The sequence below is a fragment of the Osmerus eperlanus genome, chromosome 22 (genome assembly GCF_963692335.1).
Source record: "Osmerus eperlanus chromosome 22, fOsmEpe2.1, whole genome shotgun sequence".
Taxonomy (NCBI): Eukaryota; Metazoa; Chordata; class Actinopteri; order Osmeriformes; family Osmeridae; genus Osmerus; species Osmerus eperlanus.
The window spans coordinates 5,396,447-5,411,117 of record NC_085039.1 but is presented as its reverse complement, the minus strand read 5'-3'; the positions used below and the strand labels follow the sequence as shown (position 1 = coordinate 5,411,117).

The 14,671-nt window shown below is 42.9% G+C and overlaps 1 protein-coding gene across 2 annotated transcripts in view; it reads left to right on the top strand.

Annotated features, from left to right (window-relative positions):
- Positions 1-767: 767 nt before the first annotated feature.
- The window catches only part of LOC134008431 (son of sevenless homolog 1-like), a 31,066-nt gene continuing 17,162 nt past the window's right edge, over positions 768-14,671 (top strand). For both annotated transcript variants that reach the window (XM_062447807.1, XM_062447806.1), the window contains exons 1-8: positions 768-1,753; positions 8,690-8,815; positions 10,578-10,709; positions 11,675-11,839; positions 12,230-12,439; positions 12,799-12,942; positions 13,469-13,579; positions 13,785-13,883. In XM_062447807.1, the coding sequence (XP_062303791.1) occupies positions 1,667-1,753; positions 8,690-8,815; positions 10,578-10,709; positions 11,675-11,839; positions 12,230-12,439; positions 12,799-12,942; positions 13,469-13,579; positions 13,785-13,883 (1,074 nt within the window). In that variant the 5' untranslated portion in view covers positions 768-1,666. The remainder of the gene's footprint in view (positions 1,754-8,689; positions 8,816-10,577; positions 10,710-11,674; positions 11,840-12,229; positions 12,440-12,798; positions 12,943-13,468; positions 13,580-13,784; positions 13,884-14,671) is intronic.

Sequence of the window (14,671 nt, the reverse complement as noted above, 5' to 3'; positions counted from 1 at the left end):
TTAAAAGATAACCAATACAGTAATTTCTGATCAACATAACATAGGCTAAGCAATTTATAACGTAGGAAACAGCAGACAAATAAAAGGCTAATCATTTGCATGAATGTAGGCATTAGCTATTTGACTAGATGTGGAAGTTGAACAAGTAGCCTACTTCAGAGATGACAGAGACTTTCAATTGTGATATGAGAAATATAGGTACCAAAACCACTGAGAAGACATGTCATCACCACCACTATCTGCACTATCTATTTATAATTCTAGAAATCACCGACATCATCGCGGTCACTGTGCCCTGTCTATAATTCCAGGAATCTGTGTGTGTGTGTGGCACCAATTTTATTACGGGCACTATGCACTATCTATACTTATGGAATCTGAATTTGTGGGTCTTACTGACGTCTCATCGACTGCATCACGGGCACTGTGCTCTAGTTTTAACCAATGACGGGAAGTTTTTGGTAATGTAGCATGCTTCTCTACTCTTTCATCCCCTAGTGTTTATGCCGAGTGACCCTGCAATCTGTTGGTCGAGTTTGCGACTTTGTCAACAGAGCGAAAAACTTTCACTTCACACACACACATCGTTTACGTCACCCCACCGCTGAGTTTGTTCGGATAATTAAGCTGTTTCGATCATTAGAACCTCTTGTCAGCTTATACTGGTTGTTTTAAGATCTGTGCATTTTGGCAGACATTGACAACCGAGAACAAGCCCCCTAGCACGTCATGTCAGCATAATTGCGCATGCGCTATTTATTCACCAACAACTGCACCCGAGTCATAACAATCGTCCAAATAAATCGTTTTCAATAGTGGCTACTGGACATTGAGTGGATGTGTACGTGGGATTTGTTTTTTGATGTATATTTCTTACGAAGCGACTGACGATCTTGAAGATATCGTCTTGGACATGGTACATTCATGGAGGATAACAAGGTTAGCCACCCTTCCGAAGATTCTGTGAAAATGGGCGATTATGCACCGAAGAGGGGTTTTTACCCCAAACGTCGACCATGCTAGTAGAGAATGATTAATCTGTCTGAAAAGGACTATCACATTTCCCACGATTTTAGGCTATCCAACTCAACTTGGATATTAGCTCTCAATAATAAATCTATGGCTAAAGATTGCTAGCTAGTCCATCATTACGTCCAAACATCTTCCGATTCGGATCGATCGACAACAGTGGCTAGCTAGTTAGCCTGCTACCTAGCTAACAACATAGCATGCTGGTTCGCTGTCTATCGTCGACCACGACTCATTGACGTGCGAAATGAAGTTTGAAATGAACTGTTCTTGTCAACATATGCTTGCTATATTGGTACCGTTTTGCCCTGTCAATGTTGACGTTGTCAGTGCAACCATACAGCAAGTTTAGCTGCCATACTAGCTAGCTTGTGTTAGCAAGCTAGCTGCCTAGCCATTGCAGCTGGACACGGCTATCAACATCTGTCTGCCGATGCAATGGTCGGATTGCCAACAGTTTTGGTAGAGGAATGCTCATTCTTGGGTGGATATTCTGAGGCTGCGGGGCGCACAGAATATTGCACCTCTCAATACAGACCACGGGCCTCAACACACACTGTTTTAATGTAAAAAGTGGCCGCGAAGACACCTCGCCCGCTGGCTCCGAGATAGCGCACGACTACGGGCGGCTGAAGTCATGCAAGCGGCCCAGGTTCAGTACGACTTTTTCAGCGAGGAGAACGCACCGAAATGGCGGGGACTCTTGGTACCCTCCCTAAACAAGGTAAGGGTAATGGAGCACATACTTATGTAAAGTTTGCAGCACACAATTGCAGACAACTGAAGTGGTTCTACTGAGGTGTTCTTGCTTCATTTGTGGATGATGGCATACCTTGCAACATACTGCCAGTGTAAACGACCTATAATTGGAATATAACTAACACAGTGATTGCAAGGTGTCAGAACACAACTAACGTTACAGCAATACCCTGTCGTTTGCTTAGTTACAACCAACATTTGTATTCAACACCAGTCAGTGTTGAATCTTGACAGCACCAGATTAGTCGATTCGGGGGCAGGTCTTCACTGTCTCGACACACACAATACGCTAGACTTTTTCAATTCAAACATTTACTTGAAGACTCCTTTCGTTAAATGTCCAGTTGGTAGCATATAACAAAACCACCATCACTCACTGCACGTCTTGTCCACAGAATCAGCTTGTGTGTGACATGCCTGGCAGCTTATGTGGGGGAGGACGCTGTCACACTCACAATGTCCCTCTCAAACAGTGCTGCACTCTCTTTGAGACGGGGTGCGTAGCAACAGGGATTGAAGAACTATGCTCAACAGGCACAGTGAAACCTGCAGCACGTTGACAAGTGTAGGCTTCCAAACACAGTGTATCCTAACATGACCAGAGAAGATTTGTCAACATTATTCCACTTGTATATCATGTCAGCAGAGTCCTCAGGATAGTGTTGACTGTGGACTTTTCTGTGGGATTCTGTATAGCGTGGTGGCAAACGTAGAATTGGATTATTCACATTTGAATCTCCGGTAATGCTTTTACAGTCAGCCATGAACCCCCAACTAAACACAGTAATTCACAACACCACCCGCTTAAAATCTTGCAGTGTTACTGTGAATTGCAACAGACATTTTGACACATAACAGGCTTGGGTGCAAGCCCATTAAGATTGACTCAGCATTTTTTTCTTTTCTTTTTTTGTGCCTGATTCTGAGTCAGGCAGAATATTTAGCCCTATCAAGAAAGGTATGGCAAATGGTGGCCATGTTGGGTGATTCAGACAGCCAGTACTGGTTATTCATGAGACCAAACTCAGCTTTGGTGTGGCATCAGATATCATGTGCAAAGTGGGCTTACACGGTGATACACACACACCTACCGTATTTTTCTACCGAAATAAAGCTGCGGTTTATAACCTGATTTTACATTTTTCTGGTGGTGGTGAGGCTTGTGCTATAAACTGCATCGAAATACGTTTTTATAACAAAACAACAGTAGAAACACTTTTTTTCGTGAATGCTATTTAAGCAATACGTGTTTGTTTTTTCATTTGAAAATCCTCTTCTAAATGTTTTCTCACTCATAAAGTCAGTTTGCAACATGTAGTGGGTGAGGCAGAAAGGTCAGTTGGGTAGGTCTATTGGCTCTTTGCTGATAAACTATTTGACATCATTGAAGTAAACCAAACAGAATACAACTACCTCAATAATAAAGACAACAGATACTAAATGACCACAGATTATCATAATAAGCAGTTAGGCTATGTAATTTGCATCAACACACCCCGCAGGAAATAAAAGTAGATAGTGTGTGTGTGTGTATGTGTATATATATATATATATATATATATAACAGTAGATGGTCATATTATCTTAACACAAGTTATTTTCTGCTATTGACATGATGGTTAATTGTATGACCTAAAATTGTATTAAACTAGCCTATGCTTTGTGAAAATACAGGAATGAGTAGTGTCCCTCAGCAAAGAAACTCAAATCAAGCTGCTACTGATTTTGTAACTATTTGGCCTAATTTTGCTCATCCCAAATGCTAAAAGTCTCTTTCCATTCACTCTAGGTAAACTGTTGTTCCTGAATTAAGAATATCCAATCTAGGCATTCATGTGCAGCATATCAATTCCAACAGTCTACTAGTTAGCATCACATAAATAACCTATTGAGTTTACAGTGGAGCGCTGAGCAATGTTTCTAATCAAACTATTAGTTTTACATTCAGTGTTATCAAATGTGACACTCATGCCACAGTGTTATCTTTTCGAGAACTGTCCTAATTATTTGAAAATTACATGGCAACAGTAACCACCATTCTTAACCACACATTTTGAAATGGCCTTGTTTGTGACAGAAAAAGAAATGCAAAAATAAAAAGTGTTTGCGTGAATCCCCACTGTCAGGATTGGCACGTGGAATTCCAGCAAGGGGGCAGGCCCCTGCATTCCTGCTGTGTGTAGACTGGCAGAGCACTGCCAATGCTAAAGTGCCATGATGCCTCTGAAATGCCACTCCACAGGAATGGAAAGAATGCCATGGTGTGCAAATATCAGAGAAAGTCAGAAAAGGCAAGCAGAACAAAAAAGAAAGTTCCAGTCCTCGTGGTTCTAGGCCATTTTACAACAAGCTTTTAACTCTCTTTATTCTTCACCCCCCTTGGATCTCCTCAAGTGTTTCTTTTCCTTGCTCAAGCTGTGTCAACAAGCCTCAGAGCTCTTTTTTGGAAGACTTCAAACACCCCACGGCAGAGACGGCTTCTCCATGCTCCGCATAGTCGCCTGGATCAGACACGCCCTCAGTTCACCCTATTGATTTTGGCATTGGTCTGCCAGCACAAAAAAAAAAAAAAAACAGTTACATTTGGCTGGAATGTGCTGGCACAGGGAACTAAAGAGACAACCTGTGCTTCAGAGCAGAAGCATTTCTTCTGGAATGAAGTGGATAAATGGGATTTTGTTGTACCGGTGCATTTTTACAACCACAATGGTTGTTTCATGGCAGAAGACATTTTGGCAAGCCTTGCAGAGAAAAGGATGCCAACGTTCCTTGCTCTGCCCAAAGACTGGTGGGGGCTTTGCATAATGGTTTGCCAAGAAGCATTTTGCAAGAACAAGCTCCCCTATTCTTTTCTCATAGAGTAGGCTACATCCCCCACTGAGTTAGCGCCATGTTGCTGAAGTCATCTGCGCTGTCAAGATTTATCCTAAAGTATTAATTGGAATGTTGTGACAAATAATATTTGGTTCCTAATAACTTCTGTCTGAACGAACAAATTCATTGTTCGTTCATTCATAGACTGAAAAACACCTACCTAATTTAACCATAAAGACCCTTAAAAGATGTGATGATAGAAATTCCACAGCTACTTTTGGTTTCATTTAGCAGACCTGTATATCCAAAGTGACGTACAGACAGTGCACAGCGAGTGCAGCATAAATTCAAGGTTGTCATGGTTGTAATTTTTTTTTATGTACTTAAGGCATTGAAAGTGACTTTTTCAACACAACTTCATAAAAATTGAAAAGAAAAACTGTTAGGCCAAGCTGTTTTTATAGCCTAACCTATTTGCATGTCATGCCTTGCAGGCCTGCACTGGCTAGGGTTCCTGGGAAAGGAATTCCTGGCATAGTTTTGGGTTAGTCTAGCATGCACTAACCAGCTCGATACCACCACACCCAACCTGACTTGGGACGGACATCTCCTGCCCAGTTCTATTCTGTTCTGTGCACGCCTTGCACCGCAACCCTGCACCTCTAGACGTTTGCGCTGACTTGAAATGGCCTCTGGAAGGGGACAGCAGATCAACATGATATCATGTGTACTTGTGCATCAGATAGCGCCATACAAGGTGACCTTTAGTAGAGGATACATGCACTTCCCTGTAGTTACGCATGGGATACACTGTATAATTTAGATGTTTTCAGAAATGACCTGCACAAGCTTGGTTCTGCTCGTGTTTGCCTCACGCAGCCAATGGTTGGTGACCTGGGTGTGATGGATGGCTTTTATTTGAGGCCTGTGGCACACATTATAGACTCATTCGCTATTCTATTGTTAATTAAACAAATTTGAGATGGAAGAACCAGGATTCACAAACATTCCTCTTAAAAAGAATCTGCCTTAGATGCAGTAGCAGATTAGCCTGGCTCTGCCCTCCTACGTACTTCCGCTCAATTTTATTTTTGCTTCTGTACATAGGTCTGGCCATGAGGTACGTAAGTCAGATTTTTGAGGTTGATTTTCTACCGGCGAATCAGCGAACAAAGGGAGTGGCTGAGAACGATGATGATGTTGTGCGCTAATTTGTGTTGTAGTTCCGTAATGGCGGCGGAGACAGATGCGAGCAAAGCCATTCGGTCCGTTGTGGCAACGCTGCCGAATATCCAACAGCTAAAGCCGGAGCAAGAACAAGTTTTGCTGAGTTTTGTTGGTGGCCATGATGTTGTGGCCCTCCTCCCCACAGGGTTCGGGAACAGTTTGATTTTCCAGCTACGGCAGCTAGCTCTGTTACACTGTAGTGGTGAAGGAATTGGCTAAGGCGAACGCTAGCGATTGGTTATGGCAGATCAGAGTGGCTCTGGGCAGATCCAATAGTTTTAAACTTCAACAGAGTACCCGCCTACAAGGAAGTCAACGCTTGTCAATGGAGCGAGCCCAGATTCTCTGTACAAATGCAATGTACAAGAGTGGTTAGGACCAGGCTAGTAGCAGATTACTTTTGAAGAAGAATGTGAATGTCGTTCTTTGTCAATCATTATTTGCTCTTTTAACCCCACATCTTATTGAACGCTACAGACCAAAAGTTAGCTTCATTGCAAGACAATCCGTAATAACTATTCACTCATTTTTTCCAACAAAGATCAACAACTCCCAAACCACTGAATAAAAGCACATCAACAGGCACATTTTATAATAAAGATAGGAACACGTTTTAACCTGAAATTAACCTCAGGCACTGAAATATTGGAGTGTGCCATGCTCCTGAATTGAGTTGAAACATCTTACTGCTCAGACATTGCTCAGAACCATGGAAACCTAATTAGGTGTGCATTTTTTCCAGTAAGTTCTGTCAGATGTTTGTTTTTTGTTTTTTTTACCTCACATTTAGGCATTTTCCATACAAACATGGACTACATTTCCATACCACATGACCAAATTAAGTCAGCAAGTTCTGATTTAGCAAGACATCAATGGCACCAATTTATACAATTCTTTACAAGTCTGTGGAGATAAATACCAGCTATCATGTATTTTTTGTCTAGACAAAATGCACTGTAACTAAGCGTTGCTTTCATGTCTGTCTGAATCTCATACTCAACTCAAGCTCAGGACCTTACTGCAAGACCTTGGCATATGTGTATGTGGTCTATATGCCCTCAATGGCTGTATACCTTTGGATGCTATTCAGTAGCATAATGAAAAGGGTAGGTAGCCTGTGTGTGTGGGGGTGCTGGATGACTTGATGTTCTTGACGCAGGCACTTTGGATTGAAGATTCCCTTGGCAGTAGCCTCGTGTGTCACCAGAATATAATGAGGTTTTATGGCCCAACTACAACAACTTGTATATGATTCGATAGAAAATGTTCTCTTGGGATTTCTATCATTTTGAAGTCTGAGAAGATTACGCTTAAATCTTTTTTGTGGAAAATCTAGGCCAGGCTTCAAGCAGCTGTAATGCATAGACGGCCTCCTTGAAACCTCAAGCATATATCTTCAAGTTTTTGAGTACAAAAAAGGCACAATGTGTGGAATCAGGTTTTAACATCTGTCACTTTATATTTAGTCTATAAAAGTTAACTGAATTTTTTTGAGGCAGGTGGCCAACAACTTAGCCCTACGTTCTAGAGTCTTTTGTCGTGTCAAGTTGATGGCCTGCCCACTCCTCCCCTTCTTCTGTTTCTAATAGCCTGGCTTCTTCACGCCATCGCAGCGTCATCTTTTGTGTTGTTTGCTCTCCATCCTTTCCCATATCAACCTCCGCATTTGCCTTTTTGTTCCTCTTTCTCCGTAACATGCATCTCCCACTCCTTCTCCCACCCCCCTACCTCTCAGTTTCTGTCTCCCATTCCCTTTGAAGTGCTGCCAAGTTGAGCGGTGACCCTACTCGGTCTAAAAGGCAGAGGAGGTAAAGAGACGCGCTTGGAGCTTGCTTAGTCATTCCTAGGCAGGGTGAGGAGACTGGAGTGTCGGCGCTCATCGTCACCGCCCTATGCTCAAAGTGCCCCTGATGCCAGAGCCGGAAAAGTGTAGTGTTGCAAATTTGAAAGAAACAAGACATTGAAATATACCGAAGCTTAGTTTCATTTTGGCTTTAAACCAAACCTGTTAGCATCCCTTGTTCAGAATGAGTTGGCTTTCAGTTTTGTTTGTTTCAATGTCATCTGGACCACTCACTGCCTTGGCCTTCAACTCCTGAACTTTGCATTGGCATTGGTGAACTTGTTGTTGAGCTCTCACGTTGTTTTGAGTGGTCCAGTTAGCTAGCCGACTAGCTTAACCCTTATTAATATTAAGGGTTTAGACATGGGCCTTTTTTCACAACTGCTTGTGAATTGTGATAATAGGAGTTTGAGAGTACTCAAAATTGAATTTGTTGGGGATAATGAGCACTAAAGCAACATTTGCCATGCGCATGTTTGGAAAATTGACAAACAAAATTGCTTTCATCATTGGACTCTATTGTTTAGTATTTAATTATATTAAACGAGGCCACCAGCTGTTATTCAAGCAGTTTCAATGGGCTTGAAAATATCCAGCATGTCAATTAGTCAACTATTGATTTGCTATAGGCTTAGAACTGTTTGGATGGCCTTTAACCAGACATTGCCCAACAAGGCTAAAGCAAAAGAGCCACTTCATGCACTTTCCATAGAGTCATCATGACTATGTCATTTTACAATACATGGACAATGTCAGATATTGCTCCATGCAGAATGATACACTTTCCACAAGTTCCCCGAAATTTCACGTGGCATACATTTTGTCGTTTACAAATGTATGCCAATCACATTGTGATCTCACAAAATCGACAGCTGTGGTATCGTTTCAACATTCAGCCCAACACCACTATCAAAGATGATGATTATGGCTAACCTTGTAGCCTACATGTAACACCTTAGTCCTACTGGCGGAGCAGTACTGAACTAACGGCCTGTTGTGTGGTTCCCCGGAGAGCAGGTGCTGAGCCAGGTGCACCCCAAGCTCAAGTCCCAGGAGGAGGCGCTGCAGTACATCGAGGAGCTCATCCTGCTGCTGCTCAGCATGCTGTGTCAGGCCCAGCCCCGCAGTGTGCAGGACGTGGAGGTATGCGCAGGCGCACAAACACACACTCTCTCAATCACACACACACTACAGGCTGTATATGGCACAGCCCTGCAGCATGCAGGACGTGGAGTTGAGCCCCGCGTCACGCAGAGCCAGTGCTCACGCCACACCTTTTAAACCACCCCAAAAAAACAAACATTTATTGGCCATTATAAATGCCGATACCGATAGTTTGGAAAATGCCTAATATCGGCCCGCCGATATCGGTCGGGCTCTAATAGTGATACACATGATATTACATATTATCATTTGGTTTCGTTATTACTTTCTGGGTTTAGTAATTTCTCTCAGAAAACAAATGTTAGTTCCACCCCAGACACTAAAGGATTCCACTATAGAACAAGATATTAAATACTTAATATTCAACATATTCTACATCTCACTAATGATTACTGATTTTTTTTTAATGTGTATTCTGTATGATTGCTTTAAGTTTGGCTTGTTGTTTTCTGCTTTGTCATTCAAGCTACATCGTGAAAAGCTAAAATGATTGTTATTGTGCACTTCACTTAACGCTATCGTGTTGCTTTGTACGTTTTTTTTTTTTTTTTTTTTTTTTTTAAGTGGACATGACACACGCTTGCGGAAAACATCACCTGGTATTTGGTTGCTTTAATACAGTTTAGTAGAAGGCAACTTGATTTTACCTCTTGCTTTTGTTTTTGCTTCTGGTTGGTCCTCAAACCCATTTTGCGGCCAGACGGATCCGGTGAAATCCGCAGGTGCTTTTGTTTATGGTTCATGGCTTTAACCATGGGGCATGGTAAACTCAACCATGAGAAAGTGGTATTTTTACCATGTTTCTACCCCCTCCTCCTCAAGTGTGTACTTCATCGACCTATTCCTTCGTAACCTGTGTGTTTGACCTTTGACCCCTGCGTCACAACCTCAGCCTGAGGCAGTGACCACTGTCATTTGTGCTTGTGCGTACCTTTAGTGACCCATCCAACTGTATGGATCGCTGAAAATGGCATTGTGTACAGTTAGTCTACATAACAGCTACATAACACATTCATAAGTGATACTTAAGTTGTTCTTAAGAACCTGCTCAGGAACATAATTCCCTTAAGACAGAAAATGTTTTTGAAGACCTAATATTTGGTTGGCAGATATGAACTTAAAATTGCCAAGCACTTATGAATGTTCATGTAGGCTAGTGCTTTTGACGGCGTTATGCATTTACTGTAACTATGTTCCGTAGTTCTGACCCATGTCGTGTCCAAGTCAGGATGCTTGACGGAAGCAGTCAAAAATATTTACACACCTGCACTTCCCTTTGATGTAACCTGTCGCGTGCCTGTTAAGTCAGAGAAGGATGAACCATGTGAAACGATGACGAATGCATGGACACATAATGTGAACCTGTGTTAAATTACTAACCTCTTTGGAGGGTGGCATGTCAATCCAGTATGATTGTTCTGCCTAAGGATTTGGTACATCCCCCGTGAATGACATACCAATAAAATAAGATGTTGAGAATATACACTGTGTGCCTGGTTCCATTTAGTCATCATATCTATCTATCAGAACCAACAGTGAGGCTGTTGAAATGGAAATGGAACCAGGTCTTACTCTGGGTTTGAATATGATGACATTTCATCTCCTTGATAGCAAAGTATCTGAATTTCTTACTTTGCTTTCTTGTCCTCTTTTTCTCTGTCTTTTAATGTATCTCTCATTCTGTCCTCTGACTCTGTCTCGCATTCTATACTCTCTCACTCTGTGTCTATCTCTTTCTCAGGAGCGTGTCCAGAAGAGTTTCCCCCACCCCATAGATAAGTGGGCCATAGCTGACGCCCAGGCGGCCATTGAGAAAAGGAAGAGGAGAAATCCATTGGCGCTGCCAGTGGACAAGATTCACCCGCTACTCAAGGTGCGTCCTGGAATACTCTTCGTAGATTCTATAAATGTTTTATTTAAATTTTTTACTTCAGTTTGAGCGTAAATATTCTAATGTCACCACGTCTCCCTCTTGACCTTAGCCTGGTCCTAACCAGGCCCTCGTACATTTCATTTGTACAGAGGGTCTGGGATCGCTCCATTCACAAGCGTAATCTTCCTTGAAGGGCGGGTACTCTGTTGAAGTATAAAACTATTGGATCTGCCCAGAGCCACTCTGATCTGCCATAACCAATCGCTAGTGTTCGCTTTAGCCAACGCACTACTGTAACGGAGCTAGCTGCCGTAGCTGTAAAATCAAACTTTTCCCAAACCCCGTGGGGAGGAGGGCCACAACATCATGGCCACCAACAAAACTCAACAAGGAAAACCGACTATTACACCGAAATCCCAGACCTAGTACAGAAGCAAATTGAAAATTGAGCGGAAGTACGTAGGAGGGCAGAGCCAGGCTAACTTGACCTTTGCTTTGGAGGGAAATATCCCATTGTATTTATTGATCACCTATAGAGGGAGACAGTGAGCTGTTGCATTTGGTCACTTGATCTGTAACAGAAGGTGTGATTGATTACCGCTTTTTTACTTCTTGTTGTATTGTTAAATAAATAAACCATTAAACCATTTGAGTTAACTGCAACCAGTTCCATTTTTTTGACAGTTTAGCATTGTAGAGTTAATGAACAATATTAATTCTGGAACATTTGTCATTGTTGGTTTCTTTCCAAAATGTTATTACATAATTCCCACATACCTTGTTCGTCACCTTAATAGATACCCATTCCCCTCATTTAGAAGTTGGAAAGCCAGTGGTATAAGGAAATAACAAGTTTGAATTAATCCCAGGCAGGGGATTGTAAAAGCATCCTTCACAGCACTAAAATTCCATTCACCTCAGTGAAGGAATAACTGATTTTACCACAAATCTTTGTACCCTCACAGGAGGTACTAGGGTACAAGATTGACCACCAGGTCTCTGTGTACATCGTGGCAGTGCTGGAGTACATCTCTGCCGACATCTTGAAGCTAGCGGGGAACTACGTACGCAACATCCGCCACTATGAAATCTCCCAGCAGGACATCACCGTTGCCATGTGTGCCGATAAGGTGAGGTGGCTTGCTGCGATGGATTGATTTTCAACAAACGTTTGTTTTGAAGTTCCTGATTGGGGAAATGGGATATGAATGATTAAGAATGGTAAGAAGGGTTGTTGTGTGGGGGGGTGTAAACCCTGCCCTTTGCCCGGGGTGCCAAATGTGCTAGGACCGCCACTGTTAAGGTGTCTGTGATTTTGTATGTTAATATTTAAACTGCTGTATGTCTTTTGAGTGGAACATGTTTTTTAAGCCATTACATGCTTCTACCACATCCTCACACGTACTTTTATTTTTCTTTCATGTGTTCTTTGTTAGTTATTTTTTGTATTTATATGTGAAACCATCAATAAAAATAAACAGACACATTCTCACCCACATCTCCTCTTCGTCCCCCCCCAGGTTCTCATGGACATGTTCCACCAGGACGAGGAGGACATCAGCGGCTTCCCCCTCATGGACGAGGAGCCGTCCACATCAGAGGAGCAGAGCTACTACGACCTGGTCAAGACCTTCATGGCCGAGGTGCGCCAGTACCTCCGCGACCTCAACCTCATCATCAAGGTGTTCCGGGAGCCCTTCACCTCCAATGTCATGCTGTTCTCTCACCACGTAAGCGCCCACCTGCACACACAAACAGACACACACACTTTTTTTTGTGTGTCATATGGAAATGTCTCTTTTGTTTTTCTGTGTGTCAGATACATTGACTTTCTTTGAAACCCTCTTTGATATATATCTCAGCAAGTTTCCATCATCCTCCCATGTTGTATACCTCCTTCGCTACCCTGTCAACCTCCTCCCCATCTCCCCCCCACCCTCTCTTCCATCCTTCCCTCTCAATCCCTGATTTCCTCTCCTCCACCCATCCTTCTCCTCCCTCCTTCTTTCTCCTTCATCATTCCTTCTCCCTCTCCTACCACCTCCGCTCCATCCCTTTCCTCCCTCCTGCCCACTGTTGCCCCCTGCAGGACGTGGAGAGCATCTTCAGCCGCATCGTGGACATCCACGAGGTGTCCCTCAAGCTGCTGGGCCTGATCGAGGACACGGTGGAGATGACAGACGAGGGGAGCCCACACCCGCTGGTGGGCAGCTGCTTCGAAGACCTGGCCGAGGTGTGTGTGTGTTTAAATTATTTATTTGCCATTCTGAACATGTTGACACAAGAACAAAATATGTACTCAGGACCAGCAACGTACTGTATAGAAAATAAATAATATACAAACTTACAATAATTAAAACATTTATTTACAGGCAACTACATTAAAACCTATTAATTAATAACTAAATAACAACTTTAAAAGCATTGCATCATATTATTATATTAAACCAGAGAATATTAAACCAGAGCAACATTATGACAAAGCCGCACACAATTGACCAATTTACTGTACAGTGAGTTCACAAAACCCCCAAATACAATAAATCATAGAAATAAATACCCAAAAGACGAGTTTTAGGCTATAGAGAAAAGATGCGTTTTTAACTTGGATAAAGAAATATGTTGTGTTGGAGCACAGCCTTGGTTACATCACTGATGATGTGTCAAAGAGTATCAAGAGAAGGATTCATCCTGTTAATGAGAGCCTGGTGTTTACCCTGAGTTCAAGTTGTTCATATGTCATCGATGACCTTTCTCAGGAGCTGGCCTTTGACCCCTATGAGTCGTACGCTCAGGAAATCCTGCGGACCGGCTTCCACGACCACTTCCTGAGCCAGCTGTCCAAGCCGTGCGCTGCCATCTACCTCCAGGTCAATGCCTCTCCCTCACGGACTGACCACCCATTCACTGTTGTATCCATTCCACGGGTTTGATTTGGGATATGCCTCGATTGTCTCGCTTTTGATCTTGGGGCTTTCTGACCTTATCTATGGTTTCTTCTTCGTCTTTGAGAGGCTTTATTAACCTGGTCTCTCTGTTGTTTGTGTGTGTGTGTGTGTGTCGTTCTCCCCACAGTCTATATGTGAAGGCTTTAAGGAAGCAGTCCAGTACGTCCTCCCCAGGTTGCTGCTGACGCCAGTCTACCATTGTCTCCACTACTTTGAAATCTTAAAGGTACGGACAATCTAAACTTAACATTGATTTTAAAGAGATAGATGGACCAACTGACATGATTTTTTTGTTGTTGCCATTTTTCATCCTTTATTGGACTGTTTTAAGTGAAGTGTGACAGGAAAGGCAGGCAGGCAGGCGGAGAGGGGGAGAGGGGGATGCATCAAAGAGCTCAGGTTGGATTTTGCACTTATCCGGTGGGTTACTGGGATGCCCCCTGACTTGATTCAGTGTGTTGGGTGTATTGATTCCAGAGGGAAAATTACACAGTGGCAGCAGCATTGAACAGCAATAACCATGAACATATGGATAAAAAAAAACTGCAAGTTTATAACAAAAAGTTGTTAAGTGATGGGTTTAGCCCAACCTGTCACTGGCGACTAAAGTTCTAACATAAGGACTTGGTGACAAAGGTGTCCCCCCATCCCGTCTCTCAGCTTACCGAAAAACAAATAAGCAAAGCTGTCTCGTTTTCAGTGTGTTTTTTCCACCACTGAGTTTTAGACCAAAAGGGCATTACATAATGGGTACCTTCCAGGTGTACCCCCCTCCCTGCCCCAGACATTGACCCCCCCCCTCCCCCCAACACATTAACGTCCATCATCCACCTTTCCCAGAAGTCACAAGGGGTCCAAGCATGTGCCCCCTGGAGCAACGAGTGCCTTAGTCTCACTTACTCTCCTTCTCCCCTGTCCTCACATACTTTTGCCTTCACAGCCCTAAGCTACTTTACGCCAGCTCTGGAAGGCGGTTGCTGAGGACTAAATCTCTGAAATGCCTCAAGTCGTTTT